The sequence below is a fragment of the Anoplopoma fimbria genome, chromosome 6 (assembly GCF_027596085.1).
Source record: "Anoplopoma fimbria isolate UVic2021 breed Golden Eagle Sablefish chromosome 6, Afim_UVic_2022, whole genome shotgun sequence".
Taxonomy (NCBI): domain Eukaryota; kingdom Metazoa; phylum Chordata; class Actinopteri; order Perciformes; family Anoplopomatidae; genus Anoplopoma; species Anoplopoma fimbria.
In genome coordinates, this window is record NC_072454.1 from 6,747,788 (window position 1) to 6,768,905 (window position 21,118).

At 38.5% G+C, this 21,118-nt stretch overlaps 1 protein-coding gene across 1 annotated transcript; it reads left to right on the top strand.

Moving 5' to 3' along the window:
* Nucleotides 1–12,628: 12,628 nt before the first annotated feature.
* fgfbp3 (fibroblast growth factor binding protein 3) lies at nt 12,629–20,303 on the top strand. Its single transcript, XM_054600729.1, has 3 exons — nt 12,629–12,806; nt 17,455–17,734; nt 19,074–20,303. The coding sequence occupies exons 1-3, from the start codon at nt 12,629–12,631 to the stop codon at nt 19,498–19,500; spliced, it is 885 nt and encodes a 294-aa protein (XP_054456704.1). The 3' UTR covers nt 19,501–20,303.
* The last annotated feature ends 815 nt before the right edge of the window (nt 20,304–21,118 follow it).

The following is a 21,118-nucleotide window of genomic DNA, read 5'->3' on the forward strand; positions in this document are numbered from 1 at the left end:
GACAGGAAGTGCATTGAGCTGGCAGCCATAACGAAACAGGAAATAAGGCTGTGTTGCCTTAAAAATAAATGCATAAACTTGAATTCAAATGCAATCAAACTTGTCCTCCCAAGTTTTTGCTGTTTATTTCATTTTAAATAATGGAGGACTTTGACAGCGATATATAATCCCAGCTGATTTCTAATATCTGGTGAAATATACCACAGAAGAGCCTCGACTGTAAAGCCTAAGCTTCAGAAGAAACGCCATCAGATTGATTTCTATGTGACGCTGGATTGTTTAGTTAAGTTTTTGTGTTTGCACTTGTTTAAATGGAAGCTGATTTTGTTTGATTTAATTAGAGCTACTTGACACAGTAGGAATATAGATTAAAGGAGCTGCATTTTAAATTCTGAACATTATATAGCAGCGTACAACTAAAGATAAAATGGAGTAATGTCTACCTGAGCAGAGAATGAAGTCACTCTCCATCGTTGTGTTGTTATCCAAACTTCTCCCTGAGTGCTTTTAGTGCATTTCAGTGCATGATTGTGCATCCCTACTGGTTAGCTAACGGCAGCTGCTCTTCACTGCTCTCATACGGCGGTTACGGCTGATAACGCCGTCCCAACCGACAGCGCAGTTGCGGAAGCGTAGCACCCACCGCCTGCTTCTCCCTCAGGTAAACACTGCTAGCTCTGTCAGCTCTTTAGTTGTTCTTTGCACTGTTAGTGCTGTTAGCACCGTTAGCTGCAAGCAGCCGGCTCGCTTTTGTCGGGTTGAGAGCCTTTAAGAGGCAATCAAAATGCTCCCAAACCCATATCTGGCACATTTAAGTCATGTTTTTTCCCCGACATTAAACCTTTAAGTTATTACACTGAAGCACTTGATGTTTCAATTATTCAATTTCTGCACTGTAAAATACCTGCTCATATCATGAAAAAAGGTTAATACAATTCATCAAGCTGTGTTGTTTGAAGCTCCACTTCTTCTGAAGGAGGCGTTCAGTGAAGGGCGAGCCTCTGGGGTGGAACAGGCCTTGTCAAACTAAGATGAAGTGTTCGGTGTCAAAATGAAATGAGTGTGAAGAAAGTCTGAAATGGAACAGAGCTGTCAAAATATACCAAGAACCAGCATTTTTTTTCTTGTGTTAATAGAATTAAAAGGAGGAGACTGCAAAGGTCAAAGACCGCTTTAAAGGACAATGACAGTATTTTGGCTTCTTTGAGAATTTGACTACAAATTATATTTCAACTAATCATTTGGAGATTATCTGCTTTCCAGAGGGAAGGTCACTCAATTAATTTCAGTGAAAATTTGATTTACAGAAATGCAGGGTTTCCAAGGGTAACCAGATAAATTTCACGGTAATTTCCATATTTAGTATTTAACATTGCCGTCCTGTGGAGTTTCAAGCAAGGACAATCCATCTGAGAACTGAGAGAAGGCTTCTGCAACAGAAACCTCTCTGACCAAAATCACATCAATCTCTGAACGTGTTTTTGTCTTCTTTCAGGTTTCTTTCAACATAGTTCATCGGTGCAATTGTTTTGTTTGTTGAGTATTATTTCTCAGGTTTTCACATGAATGAAATGTTATCCAAAAAATAAAGGGAATGATGGTGTACTTGTTACTGGTATTACAAAATGTTCGGGCATACACCGATTACAATACTGCCCCCACAATGGTTTTGCTCATTTATGTGTATCATTCAACAAATAAAAAAAAATGTCATTTGCATATTACTAAGAGGCAATCTGTAAACATTTGGTACAAGCTGTGTGGAACAAGGAAAAAAATCTGGTTACAGCCAGAATGTGGTGCAAGGTCGAAACCTCCAGTGAAAGCTGAACAAGGGAGGCCACACGCAAAACCAGCCAACGATAAAGATCAACATAAGATATTCCACAGGTATTATATGTCATCGACGGATGTTTTTATCCTAAAAAATGTCCGTTGTAATCAGTAAAAAAACAAACTTTCTTAACTGGTGGGAAAATGTACTCAATGTGGCATTGCTTATTGAGGGACGACATATTTTTGACAAATATGACAACTTATTTTCATAGTATTCTTTAAAAATGCTTCATACAGGTCTCTGAGGAAAAGAGGACGAACAATTACTGAAGTCGTCAGCCAAGTTTGAAGAGTTTCCATTTGCAACAAAGCAGAAATTGTTGTATCTGGGTGATAATTGCACCCAGAGCTAAAAATGCTTTCCCAAAGATTTTGTTCAGAAAAAGAAAAATATTACAGTTCAGACAGATCTATTAAAAAACACTCTAAGTGATGAAGAACAAAGCGTTGAATACAGATAAATACTAGAGCATTATGTGATATCAGGAAAAATAAAGTCAGGCACATCGGAGCCAAAAAGAAACCTGTTTGAAAAAAAAAAAAAAAGTCTGATCTGGTAACCTCTGAGTCACCAGCAACAAGCCCCCTGCTGCAGACACACTATGCTGCATTTCTGCTGTTGTTCTCAGAGGCAATACATCATTGAACACCCCAGCTCCGTTTGATGGTGCAAAGAAAAATCACAGGAGGGAGGAGGATCTCTCAACTTTTCCCCTGCAGTATTGTAAAGTGTTAACATATGTGACAATCCCACCATGTCCTTTCAATTTTTAATATTTAACACATTTAAAGAACAATACAACTACAAAAGATATGCAAAAATGTGAATATTTATGGCCCTCAGTGGAAACGTGTGGATTTTGAATGAGAGAGAAAGCTGCAGAGTGATAATAATACTTTAATAGAATTAACATATTTGTATAATTTGTGGTGACATAAACTTTTACATGATGTTTTTGAAAGGATGATATATTACAGAAGTTGGCTACAGAAAATAACTTTTGTTTGTGGTCGCAGACAGCCTTTTAAACAGCACTACCACTCCGCATTAATCAATAAGAAGTTTGACAGGGAGTTCGACCTCTGCAGGGTTTAAACATAAGTCACGTCACTATAGAAAACATACTCTGCATTTATTTGTATGTGATTGACTTTTTTGACACACAAAACAAATATGTCTGCCCATGCATCGGCCATTTATCATAAAACATGAAATATTTCCTGATTTGGTGTGATAACAATGCTTTATGATCATTTCAGTCAGGAAGGGTAGCCTCATGAATTATTTTCTACATACTGGATTTTAATAAGGTCAGAAGAAAGGATGCTTCAAGCAATTCTTATTTGTGCACATAAAGCAGTGCAGTCTGTGACCCAAACAGTGAGGAAGTGTCGACATCTCATCTGTTCTCATTTGCTTTTCTCATGAGGACAAAACGTCTCTCTGCTTGAACCACCCAGGCATTTTTTTTTTTGTATTTAGGAATTGATGATAACTTGAGAAACTTACAGTGTGTTCACATACAGAATGAGCTTCTAATTCCTACATAACTAACATGAAGCCTCTATGGAGATTAATGGTCCGGTCATAAGAACCTCCCACAAATGCTTGATAATGAAATAATAAAATAAAAAAAGATAGAAAATAAAAACATGGTTCACATTTTTTTTATCTCTCTGCTTGCTCCTTTAATCTTCAGTCCGTAGTGGAGTTGAAACGGAGCAGAGACACCGAGGGCCCCCAAAGGTGACGGCACCCTGAACCCCACAGGTGTCTCCTACAGGCTCAGCTGTTCAGACTCAGAGTACATCTGTGTTGGTGCATGCGACTGAGAGAGATGAACATTTCAAGTGATGAATAATTAGGTTGTGGCTCAGAATTGAGCGGAGCTAAATATATTATATAGTTCAGTAAATTCCAAAAAAACATAGAGTGTGGAGGTCGAGGTGGTGGATGGATGGGTAGTGCGTCCAGTGTTCAAACGAGCAATATTTTATTTATTATGATTAAAAAACTTTCCCCAGACCAAGTAAGAATGCCAAACCAGATAACTAGACCTTAGCAGACTGATTTCTACCCTGGTGGACAATAAATATATATTCTATTCAATTATAAGCAGGGCGGAATTGGAGCTGCGTTCCTTTTTTTTCCTAGGTGGCAGCCATGATAACAGCTGGTCAAATTCTCTAAATGCTAGGGAAGGGTGCTTTAATACTTCCTTTCTTATCTCCTTGAGCATAGGACGCACTGGACCATCCTTTACCAAAAGAAAAGGAGATAATGCCCACAATTCTTTGCGGCAGAGCGACTGGCATTCCACCGTTCATGAAAACAAACAATATGCCTATCTTGCATAGATTTAACAATTATTTTTAAACAGTCATATACTAATTGGGAATCATGTCAAAAAATATGAGTGGACAATGACAACCATAATGTTTTGCTTATTTTTTATTCATATATTTCTAACATGCATGTAACAAATTAATAAAAAACTAAACAAAATAGCCCTGGTTTCTGCTCAAATTCAGGAGTTAAATGTTTTCCCCCCTACTACAGTTATGTACAGACAAAAATGCAAAATAGTAAACACAACACAGTGTAATGTTTTCATAACTGTGCTGCATTAATATCCGCTCTGCTACCCAGAGTCACCTCATGCCCACAGGAGGGATCCGGAAAATTAAAAACATATCTTCACTTGACAACCCTGGCCCAATCTTTAAAAACAGGGCCAAATCTAATCACACAAATGATCAAGATACATATTAGGAAGACACTCAATATACTCAATATACTGATTTAATTTACACCATCATTCTCTATGCTTTAGATATAGATATGTAAGACTGTTCTCTTTTCTGTCGTTCTCCCTGCATGAAACCTTTTCACACCTCTCCCTGTCTTCATCATATCCTATTTCTCTTCATTTCTGCAAAGAGAAATATACTTTCTATATGACACAAAGGTCACTGTGTCTTCAGATTGTCTCCCTGTCCATCTGAGAACAGGACAGAGAACTAAATGTGATGATGATTTCAGAGGCTCAAACCATATTCATTACCTCACTCCCATCCTATACACTGGGCAATTACTGAACACACACACACGCACACTGTGTGTACAGAGTGTCCTCCCCCAAAAGGCCGTATTGATCTTGTCCTTTACCTGATAGGTCCATATTGCATCATGTTGTAATCTCACTTCCATTTGAGAGCTGATGTGCGATTCCTAAGCGAAGCACATCCAGCTTTAACATCTATTATTTGCCAAAAATAGTAATACAAATAAAATAAACTTATTTAAATATGCTTGTAGCGCATTGAAATCCAGAGTGGCTGCCAATCCAAGCCTTTTTTTGGTCCTAAATACCATCATGGCCATTATTTTTTAGCTTATTTAGTTCTGTCACCTTTCTGCATTTAATTGCTCCATTCCTTTCTTTCATGACTGAAATGTTAGAAAGGATAAAGGCTAAGGAACATGTCCCTCAGTTGGAATAAACAGGATTGAAACCAGTGACTTGGCTCACAATTTGAGTCAAGAAAATTGGAAGATTTTCGACTAATTGACAATACGACACAATAAAAAATACTGAAAACTATAACATTGAAGTCTCTGGCTGGTGCACAGATAATAATGAGGATATATTTCTCCATATATCTGCTCCATCACTCCCTACTGTCAAAAGAAGAAACTGCCACTGCTTCATCACTAGAAGAGCATCACTCTGCACATGTAATCCTCTTGCCAGAACACCAGTGTGCAGCTACATTTGAAGTTCGAGAGTGAAACCACTCTGCCAGGCTGGTAACTGGTAGAAAAGTACCCTGCTTCTATTTCGAAGCTTGTTAGAAATCATGTATAATGTTTGCAATGTTAATATTTCACAACTCTATAATTATCTCCTTCATCATGTGACATCAGGGGTTATAATTAACCAGAACAAGCTCATCCTTCTCTCTCGACTCCCACGCACAACATCATCTCCCTGCTTTTCTTTTCCTTTACTTTTAGATCCCTCTAAACAACTGCTGTTAAAATGCAATGTGCATCGGGCTCTATCCAGATAATAAATGATCAGGTCACCACCCTGAATTTAAAACCTGGTATTTGTCTGCATCCTCCATATCTCCTCTCCGCCCACATAGGGATTTCATTCTGTTTTTGGTGAAGCACAATTTAAAGCTGGTGAGTAGACAGAAGGTAGCCAAACATAACTAATAAGAGGGGGAAAGCCTTCAAAAAGACTCTTTCGTGCCTAAACCTAACCAAACCTCAATCAGAGTGTTGTCTATTTATACAACAGAAGAAAGCAGAGACTAGTGACGTTGTCCGGCTGATTGGAGCGTCAGATCAGAAACATTATGTGCCGTTCTAGTGAGCATGGACAAACAACAACAACAATTTTGTCTGGTAATTTGGAGGACTTGTTGAGACACACAAGCAGTCGTGTGAGTGTGAAAGGCAAGGCAATTTGACATTTCATTATACAGGATGTGAAAACATCAAACGCATACAGCAACAGGTATATAATAATAATTAAGCCTTTATTAGTCCCACAATGGGGAAATTCGGTTCTCTGCATTTGACCCATCCCGGAGGAGCAGTGGGCTGCAAAGAAGCTCCCGGGGAGCAATTTTGGGGTTAGGTGTCTCGCTCAAGGACACCTCGACATGTTGCCTGTAGAGGGGTTCGAACCACCAACCTTGTGGTTGCGGGTCAAGCGCTCTACCTCATGTGCCACAGAAGAATACAACTAACTGAATGCTAAGCAGATTTTTTTCGACCTATGCAGACTTTTGCTTTGGGGAAAAATAAATTATGAGAATATGCATTTAAGGAGTTGGATTTTAGGGTTTATAAAGTGTGTGACTGTGGTGTGTGACAATTGTTTCCATCATTGAGGCAATCAATGGTGGACCAAATCGGCTGGTTGAATATTTTGATTTTCACACACAAAAGCTTCAGCATTTAAAACATGTCACTGCCTTTTCAGTGTTAGTTTAAATTCGTTTTTTAAAGGGTCAGCTAAAAAGCCATAGATAACACAAGATCAGTCGTTGCTTTGAGCAAACCTAACTGATATTTCATTTTCAGGCATCAGTGGATTTTTGCTCACATTTTTTTGTTAAAGAAGATCATTATAACACTTGTTATTTTTTCTGCTTCCACCGTGTCCTACTAACACAGGGAACACAGCTCCTCCAACCCGAGCATCAATGAGAACACCTGTTTGAATGTGCATGGACATCCATGGTCATGTATTTATGTTGATCTCTTGGAAGTCGCTTTGGATAAAAGCGTCTGCTAAATGACTGTAATGTAATGTAAAAATGTAATCTCACTCCCACACAACACTTTGTGAAACTGTGGTTCCTGAACAGATGTTGTGAGTACGCATACAAAGGCGATTTCAATTTTTATTTGAAAATTAATTGGATCTGTGAAATAAATGAGTGAAAGCGCTTGAGAAACATTTGAGAATACATTTGAGAATATCTGGCTGCATGTGTGTTGTCCCCATTCTCTCTGTAATCACACAGCGGCATACCTTCACCCTGGATTCAACATTTAAATAACATACAGAGGGAACCGATTCATGGGAGATTGGTTAGGCAGTGATGGGGGTGTCAGACAGTTGTCATAGAAACACCCATTATGGTGTTATGGAGGACTGTTCAATACGTTCATCCAGTGCTTCACTTATTAATCTCTAGGCCATTTTTATTTTTCATTATGTGCCTTTTTTTGTGAGTAAGTGAGCTTGTATCTATCACTTTTTATGCATTTTACATTTGCATACAAAACACACAAAACGTAAAAAAATAAATATGTAAAGCTCAACTGATCATATTTGTATTACTAATAAAACAATGACTTAAAGGTACCCTGTGGAGTTTTAGACACCTAGTGAGAAGGAATGGAGCTATTTTTCATCTTATCAGGGTTAAAGCCTTTAGCTTTTTAGCCTCTTTTAGCTTATAGTTTTGGTTTAAAGCAGATTTTGTATGTTCAAGTTTCAGATCAATCCTCTTTCCAGGAGCAGACAGCAGTTTTCAGTGTAAAAGTTTTAAATACCAACTACCGGCTAATCATCAAACAGCAGTCAGACACAGTTAACTAGCTGGTGAATGGTATCATAGCAGCTAAAGAGTGACATATTTTTCAAAAGGAGTTGGTAGAGACCAAATCAGAGCTAAAAGGAGAGTGAATACGGTACTTGTTGCTACCAGGCTGCACAGTGAACTTGGATTGCTAGACTGGAGAAAAGCATAGCATGTATGTGATATTATCCTGCAGCTGGAGGGTCTCATTGGTCCTGAAGGTGCATTATTTATGTGCAAATAATAGACAAATAATGTATGTCATGAATTTGAACATCTCAAAGGCAAGACATGTAAGATCCTTCACATCATTAGCAGTTTAAACATGCCAACAGAGAACAGTTCTCTCAGCTTTACATGTTTTTTTTGAAAGACAGGCAGCTCCTTTAAAGTCCCATCCCATTCTCTTTCCATTTCACCTCCTTTCTATTGCCCTTATGTCTCATACACACACACACACACACACACACACACACACACACACACACACACACACACACACACACACACACACACACACACACACACACACACACACACACACACACACACACACACACACGTCAACGTAGTGGTTTGGTGTCATAATCAAAGCAGTAATCACGGCAGAGGAGGTGATGGTGGAGATGGAGACGCTGATTGCGGCCACCTCTCAAAGTCTGTTGAAAACCAGAAAGTGGAGAACTCTGTTTGCTGTCAAGGGCTCCAAGTAATTACCAGCTCATCTTGCTCACAGAAAAACACACACACACACACACTTGTGTAGACAGTCGGAGACAAGATAGTGACCTTGCAGACGCTCTGTCAGGTTTTCAGACTTGTGGGGGAAATGAAACAGACTTGTAAAAAGGAGAAGACATTGTTAGCAGGTCGGGGGAAACATGCAATGAAATGGAGCCTCCGGGAAACAGGAACAGACCCTGCAGCATGTATAAAACTTGTGTGCATAAGAATATGACCATAACATCGATGTCTGAGGCGGAGGTTGAATTATCATACAGGGAAAACAGAATGTAATGACTGGAATTGTACTTGATGTATGAAAACATGGCGATGCACATGCTTTTAGCAAGAACAAATGTCTAGAAGCTCTCCAAAAATAAACGATTTTCATGCCATTTAGGTTTTGCACATTAGGCCGTTTACTCGAACAGAATAAGTGTTTATTTTTCTAATCAGCTCTCTTGATTGGGTTTGTTTCTAGACACCACCAACAGGAGGCATCAGAGTCACAGCTGCAGATCTGTTCTCCAATGAATTGGGACATGTTCTTCTCATACAAACACTACCTATTGCACAAAAAGTGTCTCTCTCTCTTGCATACACACACACACACACACACACACACACACACACACACACACACACACACACACACACACACACACACACACACACACACACACACACACACACACACACAGACCAGTCCAGAGGTTTCTGTCTTGTATTCCTATTTATAATTCAATCTTCCATTTGATCAACAATGTATGCTATGCTTATGTCTGGTATGCAAGCCAGTTCAGAGTCCATGTGTTTGATTTAAGGTAGGGTTGAGTCGTGGTTCTTAATAAGGGAAAAGGACTAGTCCAGAATTTATTTTAAGATAACTATGGGGTTTGTTCCAGGATTGAAATGAAAGATCAAGCAGCCAAAAGGCCAGGTCGTTGGTGGAGGGGATGGAGACCAAATCAGAGCTAAAATTTAAGAGTATGTTGGACTTAATTCATCAGGTGGACATGAACAACACTGGACTGGGGTGATCATTTTCTGTGTCTGCTGGATGAAGTTTACTAACATGTTAGCCAGAACCACTTCACAGGGTGACTTTTTGTAGGATATCTATATATATATCAGCCAATGTATCCTTATCAACTGTTCATATGATATCCTACAAAAAGTTACTCCTCATTTTCCAGTGTTTTCCTACTAAAAGCCTGCATAACTTGTAAATTTCAGCTCGTTACATGCATACGGCCTTTTCAAAATGAACTTCCGTCTTCAAAGGAAACTTAGCTAGGGTGAGGCAACAAAATCACTTAGATAGGTATAGGAACAGATCGTCGTTTCAGTTAAAATAACCGCAGAAGTGAAATGTAAATATGAAATGTCAAATTTCTCTCTCTCTGGTGTAAAAACTAATACTACGAAAAAAAACATGAAAACCATCTCAGTTCCACACATTATTTATTCTCCCCTCTATGGTTCATACAGACCACTGATCTGCCTTTGACAAAACATGAGAAAATCATACTTCTCAATGCTACATTCTGCCTTTCCCCATTAACACTGTTCGGCTCGAGAGCAAAGTGTACTGGCAGCTGAAAACAAGATGACATATTTGTTCCTGATTGGCCCAGACTGGGCGGAACAACATGTTTTTTCGTTGTCGCATGTTTTTTTAGAACATCCTTCGTTCGCCAAGCAGATTTTTGGCAGCGTGCGCCGGCAAAGAGCCGTCTTCGAAACTCCAGCAAACCCTGAGCTGAATGAGAAGGAGCCGGGCGGCGAAGACACAGTGTCGACGGGGGGTTAAGCTGTGACCCAGATTCCTGCAGGAGTCTTTGTCCTGGAGGAGAGAGAAGATTCTCCTCATTCATCTCGAAGAGGGCCGAGATACTTATTGTAATAAAAGCAGTGACGGAGGGAGCTATAGAAAGAGACCAATAGAAAAAGTGACTCTGAGTTTTGATGTTCCTTCATGCGACAGGTCATGCATTATGGATTATTTTTATGTTGATCCATGCGATTTAGAAGCTCACTAGTTTTTTGTTTATACTGTATTTGTTCATATCTCATTCTAAAATGAGCTGTGGATTTGTGCTGTAAAGGTCAATAGCTCTGCAGGAGCTCACGTCACATTCACATTCACATTCTCATTCAGGAGGAACATTCAGGAGGAACAATCAGTTTTGGTTTCTCTGAGATTCTGTAGTGCTTCAACATATTTACCATAGCCCTCTCAACCATCTCACTTTTAACGTGTAGTTTGGAGCTGCAAGCTTTGTGTACAGAGGCTTCAATCAAGTTACCACGGGCACAATGAAGATATGAATGCATAACTATGGGGAAATTGTCATTTTTTCTTTTGCAGGCATAAATTAGACTGAGCGTAAAACAAACAAAGAGATAAATGAAATCAATACTTGCTGCTGTTAACCTGAAAAACAACAGACTTACAGCATATCATCATGCATTGGGTTCAACCACTCAAATCCACACTTGGGAAAATGTATTTACATTTTTTAGCTATTTAATTATGTCGAAAGAGTCTTGCATATAATCAGCAGCTTATTTGTATTTTCTGCCCAATTTATGACATAGACGGCATAACAAACAACCTTGTTTGTCTCCTTCCGTGAGGCTTCAGACTATAGTAAAAACCAAAGGGACCAATAAATTTAATAATTAAAGTTTTTTTCTGTTTGGGTGGTGCAAGTGTATTTAATTTCTGCAAAATGATGTATGAGGGCTTAAGATCAGTGAATTCAGAAGCAAAATAGTTCAGGAACCGCAAAGTTTGGAAAGTGTGAAAGTTATTTTAGCATTGCTTTATGTCAGCTCGAGAATTTTCTTTAAAGCACCCTGAGGGATGCAGACTCGGATTAACTCACTCCTTGTGCTTCACCAATTTGCAGCATAATCATTTTAAATTTTGAGGCTCAATTCACAAAATGTTGTGATATTTTGTTATAAAGTTTTCATTTTGGCATCATTGATGTTGTACTCTCATGCTGAGTCTTCCTCCTTTTCACTCTGACTTGGAGTCACATTGAGCTGCTGATGTGGTTGTTGTGGATTTACATTTTTTATGTTTGTTTTGTCCCAGTTCTTCTTTACACCAGAGTGCTTCCTGCTGGCTTTCAAAACCTGAGTATTTTATAGAATCATGAATTTCTTATACCCTATAAAATGCTCTGACTTTGATGAGCAGATAGTATTCAATAATTTCCGATAACATTGCTGCTTGTAGTTTTCTGAACGAATCGTGAATATTATAAAATGATAATAATAGTTTTATCACTGAAAATCTGGGATAACCCACTCCAATCTCTGCAACAGACAAACCCTAGTGTCATGCATTTCTTTTTTTATTAAACACACAGCTCATAAAAGAACATTTCTTCTCTCTAATGTTCATTTATCTTACTATTTGGGGTCTGAACGCCTGCTTACAATTGTTTTTCTAGGGCTGTCATCAAACCCCTGCCTATTGAATCAACCACTGATAACCAGATGCTGCAAACTGCCACAAAGAAAACAATACATTGGATCAACATTGTGTATTTGAAATGTATGTACTGTTCATGTTCAAATTAAATACACGCATTGAGCCTTCAAGTTAAGATCTAAATCCTCTCTCTTTTATCATATTTATTTCAACAAGATCAAACAAAATCAAAATGCTGCAACTGAAGCATTTTTTCAGTATCTTATAAAAAAAGGGTTTTGTTTACGAGATGAATGACACTGAAGCATCCAAACCCCCGAGATGTCATCAGTGTCCCGCAGGGTGCCAAACCTTGGCAAGTGTGTTCATTGTCCTCTTTTCAAACATATACACACACACACACACACACACACACACACACACACACACACACACACACACACACACACACACACACACACACACACACACACACACACACACACACACACAGAGTTTTGTCAGGAGGGGTGAATGTGGGAGGTGTCCTTGGTTTTTGGGTGGGCAGTTCTTCGTATAGTCCTCCTCATTCCTCGAACCCCCCTCCTTTCTCCACCCTCTCCTCCTTTATCCTCGTCTTCTCCCCTCTTTTATCCAAGTGTTTGTGGTCCCCACATTCCCACAGCGACTCTGAGCCGTGGAGCTTCACATGGTAAGAACACCGGGCCTCTGCTCACACTAAACAACCAACCCTGAACACTAAACTATTCCGCACTTCTGCTTCTTCCTAAAGCTGTCAAACCAAATATTAGAGAGCGAGAGACAAAGAAGAAAGATTTGATTCTTTTTATCATGACTTATTGATGAGGTTGTGCATTTGGTGGGTCGAAGGGGAGGTGCATGGAAGGGGGGGTTACTTTTGTTTTGGTGCTGTGTCTTTGTTTTTCATCTCATAGAAAATCCCTTAAAATGCTGCAGTGAAAAGCTGTTTCATACTGCAAAAGATTTTATTATCATTTTTTTTATTCTTTTATACTTTTTTCAAGATGAACATGAACTTCTGAAAAGAAACTATTATTATGTTTAAAGAAGATCTGAAAAAAAATGATCATCCCATAACCAATTTCAGAAAAAAAAGGTTTCAAACTATTATATGAAACGTTCAATATTTTATTGAAGTAACACATAACCACAGCTGCTGGAATTAGAAGTGGTCTTATTTCTTCTTTTTAAAGAAGCAACTTGCTGTTTTTCCTCTGATAGATATTGTCCCAAAATAATTATTTTCAGGCAAGCAAAACATTTATTTGTTTCATATTTATTTAGCCAAAGTCAATGTTTTTGGCTAACCGCTAACATAGCTATCAGTACACTCAATGCTGAGTAGATCACCGTCTCTCACCTGCTTCTACACCGACAGACAGCTTGGTGAGTTTATTTTTGTATTTGGCAAGATTGTGTTAAATTTCTTATACAAAGACTTTGAGTTTATGGCTTACATACATCGCTGCCTGTTTTGAGTTTGAGTTCTACAACGCATTACAGCCAACTGGTGTCTAGACAGAGAGGTCAGCCAATTGTGTGTTGTATTGATTTAATTACATACTATGAAAGTGGCCGTCGGCCTACTGAGTACACCATTCTAGTTGAACATCAGATCAATTCAGGGTCAGACACAAAATTACATTTTAGAAATGATGAAAAACACAAAAAAATCAAATGTTGAATGACATTGATTCCTCTTTGAGTAAGATGCACAATGATCCTCTATGGAAGGACAAAGCACAAGGTAGATGCTAATGGTTTACCTCTGAGTGTTATGTTTTGTAACCACACAGGCCAGAATGTGGATTCATCTTTAAACCATTACCACTTATCACCTTTCAAAGTCAATAAAAAAAATCAGTGATATTATTCAGTATAAGCAGCAATTATGTCTTATTGTGTGCTGCATGGAAATAAAGTAGAAACCATGCTCACTAAATGTCTTTTAAAAGTATTCATGAGAAAATAGTTTTATAAGTAAAATAATTACAGATATTTTAAAAATTTGATTGCATAAGGTTGTTTGACGGCAGTTGGCCTTGATAAAAGCAGAATTATATCGTCTCAGTTTAATAAATAATCCTAAATAATCATGAAACGTACAACTGTATTATTTTTTATATTGTGTCTAAACAGGAGGTGTTTCAGACACATCATTCAGTTATCCGTTTCGAAAAAAAATACTCCATTTCATATAAATCCATATAGAAACTGGGAACACGGAGGCTGCTGCGGTAATGTAGTAATGTCAGTATAGTCCATAAAAATAGAATAAGAGTAGATAGGGAACTCCGATTTAAATCAAAATCGCAGGCTGGCCACTTATATGTGTACCTTTACCATTGCAACCTTTGTGGACAAACATTTGTACAAACTTCTATATAAAGCTTTTATGAGAAAGTATGAATTGTCCTTAACAAAAGTTGATTTGGCTCTGTGACTGCCTCTGCTGACGGCGGTGGAACAAACCTTTCCAAAACTCTTTGTGCTCCCACCAACTTGTGTCACCATAACAACAAAAAACATTCACCACGTTCTTGTGAACCGGTCAAATGACCAAGGCAACCAGTTCAATGTCGGTTCTACTCTCACTCGATTTCTATGGTGTACACACTCTGTTACACAATGCACAAATTTCCGACAGAGTTGAGGATTCCTGTTGGCATTGGAATATAAAATGCAATGCACTGAGCCCAGGAACTCCAGCGCTAATAGAAGTAACATCCTTGGTATATTTAACTGCAGCCTTTACAGAAGACAAACATGTCATTGACGTTTTTGCAATAAGACAATGAGCAGGAAAGCTTTAGGATCAGTTTATCTATTTGTTTAATAAATAAAATAATTGTACTAAAGTGCCTGGTTGGCATTTGTTGGCAGAGCGCTTTGGCTATAACACCACAGAGCTCTGGATCATAATGTACTATTGATTTAATTTTCCACCTCATTACAACACAAACGCAAACGTTATTAATGGGAATAATTATGGCACAGCACAATCTGTTTTGTATAACATCATTAACGTACAACATGTTCATTGTTTATACACCGACCCAGGGGCACAGTGGTCCTCAGGACATGAATGCTCATTAATCCACACTCTAATTGCGAATTATGCTCATTGCAAATGCAGTTAATTAAACACACAACACCTAACTTGAGCTCTCGACTGCAGGGAGAACTAAGAAACAGAGGATTTTTTTCATTTAGACTGACTTTTAATGAGTTTAATACATTTATTGACTTAATTTTCACATTCAAATTCTTATCAATGCGTTCCTCTGAACAAGAGCGCCTAAAAGGTCAATATAATGAGCTGATATTGGGCATCAGTGATGGCTGATATGCAAAAAGACACTGCAGAGTATGTTATATTCATCCATAATTAACTTTGCTTAAATCAATTTTAAAATAGTTTTGTATGTGTTAGCTTTGTGTTTATTATTAAAATCACTTTAATTTCACAGGAGTTTTTTCTGTTTGAAATACTTATTTTGAGCAACAACATTATCTATGTTTGGCTGTATTTTCCATTTACTTGTAATATTTGAAATGACTGTTTTTTCTAAAAGAGAAATACATGTGTTAATGAATTATTAATAAGAGTTCAGCTGTAATCCTCTCCTCAACCTTCCCTCCCTCCGTGCTTGATGTTTGATAGCTGCATGTCCGGTCTGGGACATCTTGGGGGAGTGTTTCTGACGCTTGGCTGACTTTCAATAAGCCGCTGACAGAGACTCACACCCCCACTCTGTGTTCATTGTTTATTTTTTTTAAACATTTAAAACTCGTGCTGTGTCACTCTATGACATTCTGGACCTCTTGGATACTGACGAGGCATCAAAAAATCTCTTTTCAAAGATTAGCAATGCTGAATCCATTCAGACATAGAGATTTTGGCTCTTATGTAAGATCTTGTTTGGAGTGTTGAAATACACTGCTGATTTTAAAAGCTGTCATCCTCACATGGCATTTCCTTTGGCCTTCTGTTAAATGTGTGGTAAGAATCCTGTAAGTTACATCAATGGGGAAAAGTTTTGGGACAATGTTGGGCTGTCTTGGCTGACACATCTCTTCCTTGTAGCGTTGAGGTCGTGGACAGTGACTTTGGAGTGGCAGTCCTGTTTGGTGGTTCCCATCTTTTTAAAGGGGGGCTGCAGGGTGACGTATCTGCTCTTTACCTTTGCAAGTCTGTTGGAGGGGTCGTGGGAGTTTGCCCATCCAGTATACATGTGTTTTGTGGACTTGAAGAAGGCGGTACCCGGTTTGTTGATACAAACAATCTGGTCTTATTTAACCAAAATGAGAGCTGTGTCTGTATACTTGGAACAAAGTCACATATGTTTCTAGTGTTTGTTGGCCTGTCACCAATCCTTCTGATTTTCATGGACAGGATTCCGCAACAGGGGGGAGGTGAATGTCCGGTTTGGGGACCTGGGAATTACATCTCTGCTCTTTGCAGATGATGTGGTTCTGTTGTGCCTTCAAAACGATCATTGTATCTGATCGCTGTAGTTAATAGGGGTCTGAGCCATAAGGACAAAGCTTTTGATTTACCTGTCTATGATCTACATTCTGACCCACACATGTCATGAGCTTGATAGAGATAGGGTGAGGATAACCACAGCTTTCGGAGGGAGTTCGGAATAGAGCTACTGCTCCTTTGCATTGAAAGGGGCCAAATGAAGTGGTTCAGGCATCTGATCAGGATGCCAAGAGGCCCTGGGGTAGACCCAAAACACCCTAAAGGGATTATAAATATTTCGTCTGGTCTGGGATTGCCTCAGGGTTCCCCCAGGAAGAGCTTGAAAGCTGTGCTGGGGTGAGGGATGTATGGAACATCCTGCTAAGCCTGCTTCCCTGGATTGCCCTGGATAAGCGTATGATAAATGGAAGGAGAAAAATAAGATTTATTCCTATCTTTCTGTTTAGTTCAGTTTAGTTCTTTCTGTTTAGTTCAGTTGGCTCTGGGGGGAACTTTCTAAAGATATAAAGCCAAACCTGATGGGATTTGAGTATATGGGCATTCACCAGGCACGAATGGCCTAACAAAAGATTCAATGGAGTTGCATTGTGGGAAATGTAGGAAACCAGGGTTTTGTGTAATTGTCATTTCTTTGTATTTGTATTACCTGATAAATATGACCCCCATATTTCCTTACTTTTGGCTCTGTTTTTGGTCTCTACCACTCCCGAGAAAAGAGTCTGTCTCTTTACCTGACTGTGACTTTTCAAAGCAAATTAAAAAAAGCAAATAGAAATACTATCATATTTTCTCCTTTCATCTTTTTTTTTCTGTGTCCAAATGTCTCCAGCCACCATGAGTGTCCTGCCATGCAGTTTCCTCCTTCTCTTCTTCCTCTGCCTCTCGGTCGTCATTGAAGCCAAGAAGCAGCCTGGTGAGGCAAAACCGGACAAACCCCGCCAGCCTCCAACGTCCCCCCAACCAGCCAAGAGAGCTAGAAATCGCTCAGTGCCTGGCTCTGGAGAGCTGACCACCAAGGAGGGCCATAGCTGCACTTGGCAGACGTCTGGTGAAGACCTGGTCAGCCTGCTGGTGAACTGCAGCACTGAAACACTGGGAGTCCAGCAGAGGTGAGGGAAGTATTAATAGTTATAGCTCACCTGAGACGTCAACATCTCGTCGATGGACAACAGACCTGATAGCACATTACCATAATTCACCTTGAGTGCCTTTAAATTCATGTCACCTTTAAAACTGACTAAAGCGTAATTTTGAATTAAAGTCATTTTCAGTCATTTGAATAATTCAGGAGTTAACTGGAGCTTATTATTCAAATCGTTCCCGAGCTGATTCGTTTAATTCTGGACCAAACAATGGGGAACATTTGATACATATTCATGATTTACACAGAACAGCTGTGTCGGACTGAGTTGGACAATCTGTTCTGGTTTGACGCTAGCAGGAACATAAAGTCACAGTGTGTGATGTTTAAGGATTGTACTGCAAGGCAGTCTTTGTCAGTGATTCTCCCAAATGTCAACAACTTCAGCACTTTGACACCGGAGACCAGGGCTCACATCCTAGACATGGTTAGGTTCAGGTTGCAAACACGGTTATGCAGAGGAGGGACAGAGAGACTGTGACACAACTGAAGAGGGAAAGCTGGTGGTTATGTAGTTTATTTTTAGTTTTTGTCCATATGCTATCCAACCACCATTTCAATTTGATTGGATACACTTTATTTTTACTTTTTCTGCATACATTTCAGCATGGAGAAACAATGCAAATATATTCATTGATTATCATTCTAACCTTTTCTCAATATAACTACACAATGTTAAGTGGCTTGTTTACAGTAATGCCCAAACTTTAAACCCAAGACTGAACAATAAGTAGTAACAATAATTATTTTCCGTATATATTACTCCTTGGCATCAATTTTATTTCTCTTAAAACAAGTGTTTGTTTTTTTTACTTACCGCATTAAACTTACAACTTAAAGAGTGTACCATAAAATAGTGTACAATAAAATATTTCCAAAATAGTCATACAAATTATTTATAAAGTTTTCGTTGTTTCCTTGAATGTTTTGAATGTCATGAAAAAGATCCATGACTCCTACCATACAGGAGCTTCTTCAACATAGTGTTTCTGCTAAATTAAAAGGAAAGCAACCATTTTATCTCGATGCAAGTGGATTGTTTTCTTTCATTAAGAAACGTCAAATTCTTCATTCTTAATGAATTAATTTAAATGTTCATTAACTTCAGAAGTCAGGCACTGACAGAAAAAGGGCAATATATTGGAAGAGAAGATTCAATCCTTTTAAATGTTGTGAACATTTTTGTCTCCCAATTTGTTGTTGTTTTTCCACTTCGGCTTTCTCACTTCTTTATTGACCTCTGCTCACCCTTGTGGTTATGAAAAATCATGTTTCTCCGTGTTTTTGCTTCACTTCTCACTCTCTAGGTATTGGTGTCGTTACGCCGGTAAACCAGACCTTTGCCAGGCCTATGGAGTGAAGTCCAGCCAGTACTGGAAGCAGCTGGTGGGGAAGCTGAAGAAGAGGACGAACGCCTGCGAAGGAGAGAAAGTCCTGAAGGCCAAAACCTGCAAGAAGGCCACCGCCGAGGCCCACATGAAGCTCGCCCAACGCAGCGGAGAGGAGGAGAGGAAGGGAGGGAAGAAGAGAGTACCGCCGGCCAGTAAGAGCTCAGACGGAACAAAGGAAGAGAGGAGGAAGAAGAAAGAGGAGGAAGAAGAGGAGAACAAGAAGGACGATTGGGCTGGCTTTGACGACGAAGGATTGGTGAACGACATGGAGCCAATGCAGAGTTACTGCAACGAGGGATGGCACTCCGTCTGCTCGTTCTTTGTCAAGTTTTTTGAGGGTTGATGGGAAATTATGATGGAAATGCGAAGCTCATTTTTGCAAAGCTCATGAGGGTGCGAGTTCACAATCTGAAAACAACCCATAGAAAGATGTTTTTTTTTTTTATTATACAGGAAACAACAGGCAGCTTATTTGTAAAAATAATTTTTAATTTTATCTTACACTTTAAGTATAAAGTAAAAGAGTTGATTTCAGCCACTTTTAATTTAGTTTTACGGTCAATTCACACACTTTGTTAATATGAGCGTCTTATAAATGATGGACGTTTGACAAATGGGGCCACCTGGCATTTAATTTGCAATTTAAAGTGGATGGTCATTAAGACCTGGCAATCTGAATTATACAAAACCTATCTATACTAAATACAAGCCACAATTCACTTAATGTCCCTCCTAGTTGTCGCACAGACATCTGCTGATATTAATCCATAGGTCAGGGAACAGATGAACAATATTTGAATGGAGGAAAATGAACCATTCTGATTAAATTTGACTTCAGTTTTGTGTTAATTTAGCTTTGGGATGTGTTATGTCGTTTAAACTTGCTTGTAGTGGAGCTGTATGTACTGTGTTATTGTGGAACTTTCTGAATAACAAATAAAAATAGTGTTTTGGTAAACGATCAATCAATTATCATCACTGATGATGATAACAGTAGTGATTAGTGTTTATTTTTGTGATGTGTAACTAATATTTTCTACAAATTTTGTGTAACTGTTCTGTACAAACAATCTGCTTACTATTCAATGTGATTTGTGGCAGTTAAACCCCAACAGCATTTTTTTTTTACATTTTTTAAAAATAAATTTTAACATTGTTTTTGGATTTCTTTAATAAAATCAAAATTCTTCAAATTAACATGTTTTTTGAGCTCTATCTCATCATTTTAAACACTCACACAAACACCTCAGAGATGCACATTATTATATATAGATATATTGGGGTGACTTTTTTGGTTAATACAGGATAACAATGTTGTAATACCATGGAATTTATAGAGGTTTTAACCACGGTACATTTTGTATTCATCAATGAAAGCGTCTTGGTAATAGCAAGGTTTAGTTTTTATAGTAGGACTCTCCAAGGGCAAAAATGGTGAGGGTAATATTGTCTTATTACAGCTCGGTAATAATAGCTCTAATCTGGTTATATAAAATACGATAAAATAAGATAATCCTTTATTAGTCACACAACGGGGACATTTCTATGCGATATTCTTTTTATAAAAACGGTGTAAATCACTGCAATAATTTAACAATTAAAATTGAATTCCAGTGATCCATCAGTAATTACCGGAAAAAAAGCATAAATTCTGTATTATTATTTTATTATTTTATTATTTTATTTTCTGTCAGGGTTCAGTCTGATGAGCCTTCAGGGAAACAAAGTTATGAATGAGGAGCAGTTATTCAGAGTGACCTAATGACCTAATGTTTTTCCCTTTCTACCTATATCGCTCTCTATATCTAACATTGATTTATCCTTCCTCATCTTGCTGGTTATTTTCCAGTTCATTGATTTATTCCCAGCGACCCAGTATTGCAGTAGTACGACTGGAGGAAATACAGCAGAAACAGGAGAAAAGTAAAGACATGAAAAGCTGTTCCAAGCTTGTGATCACT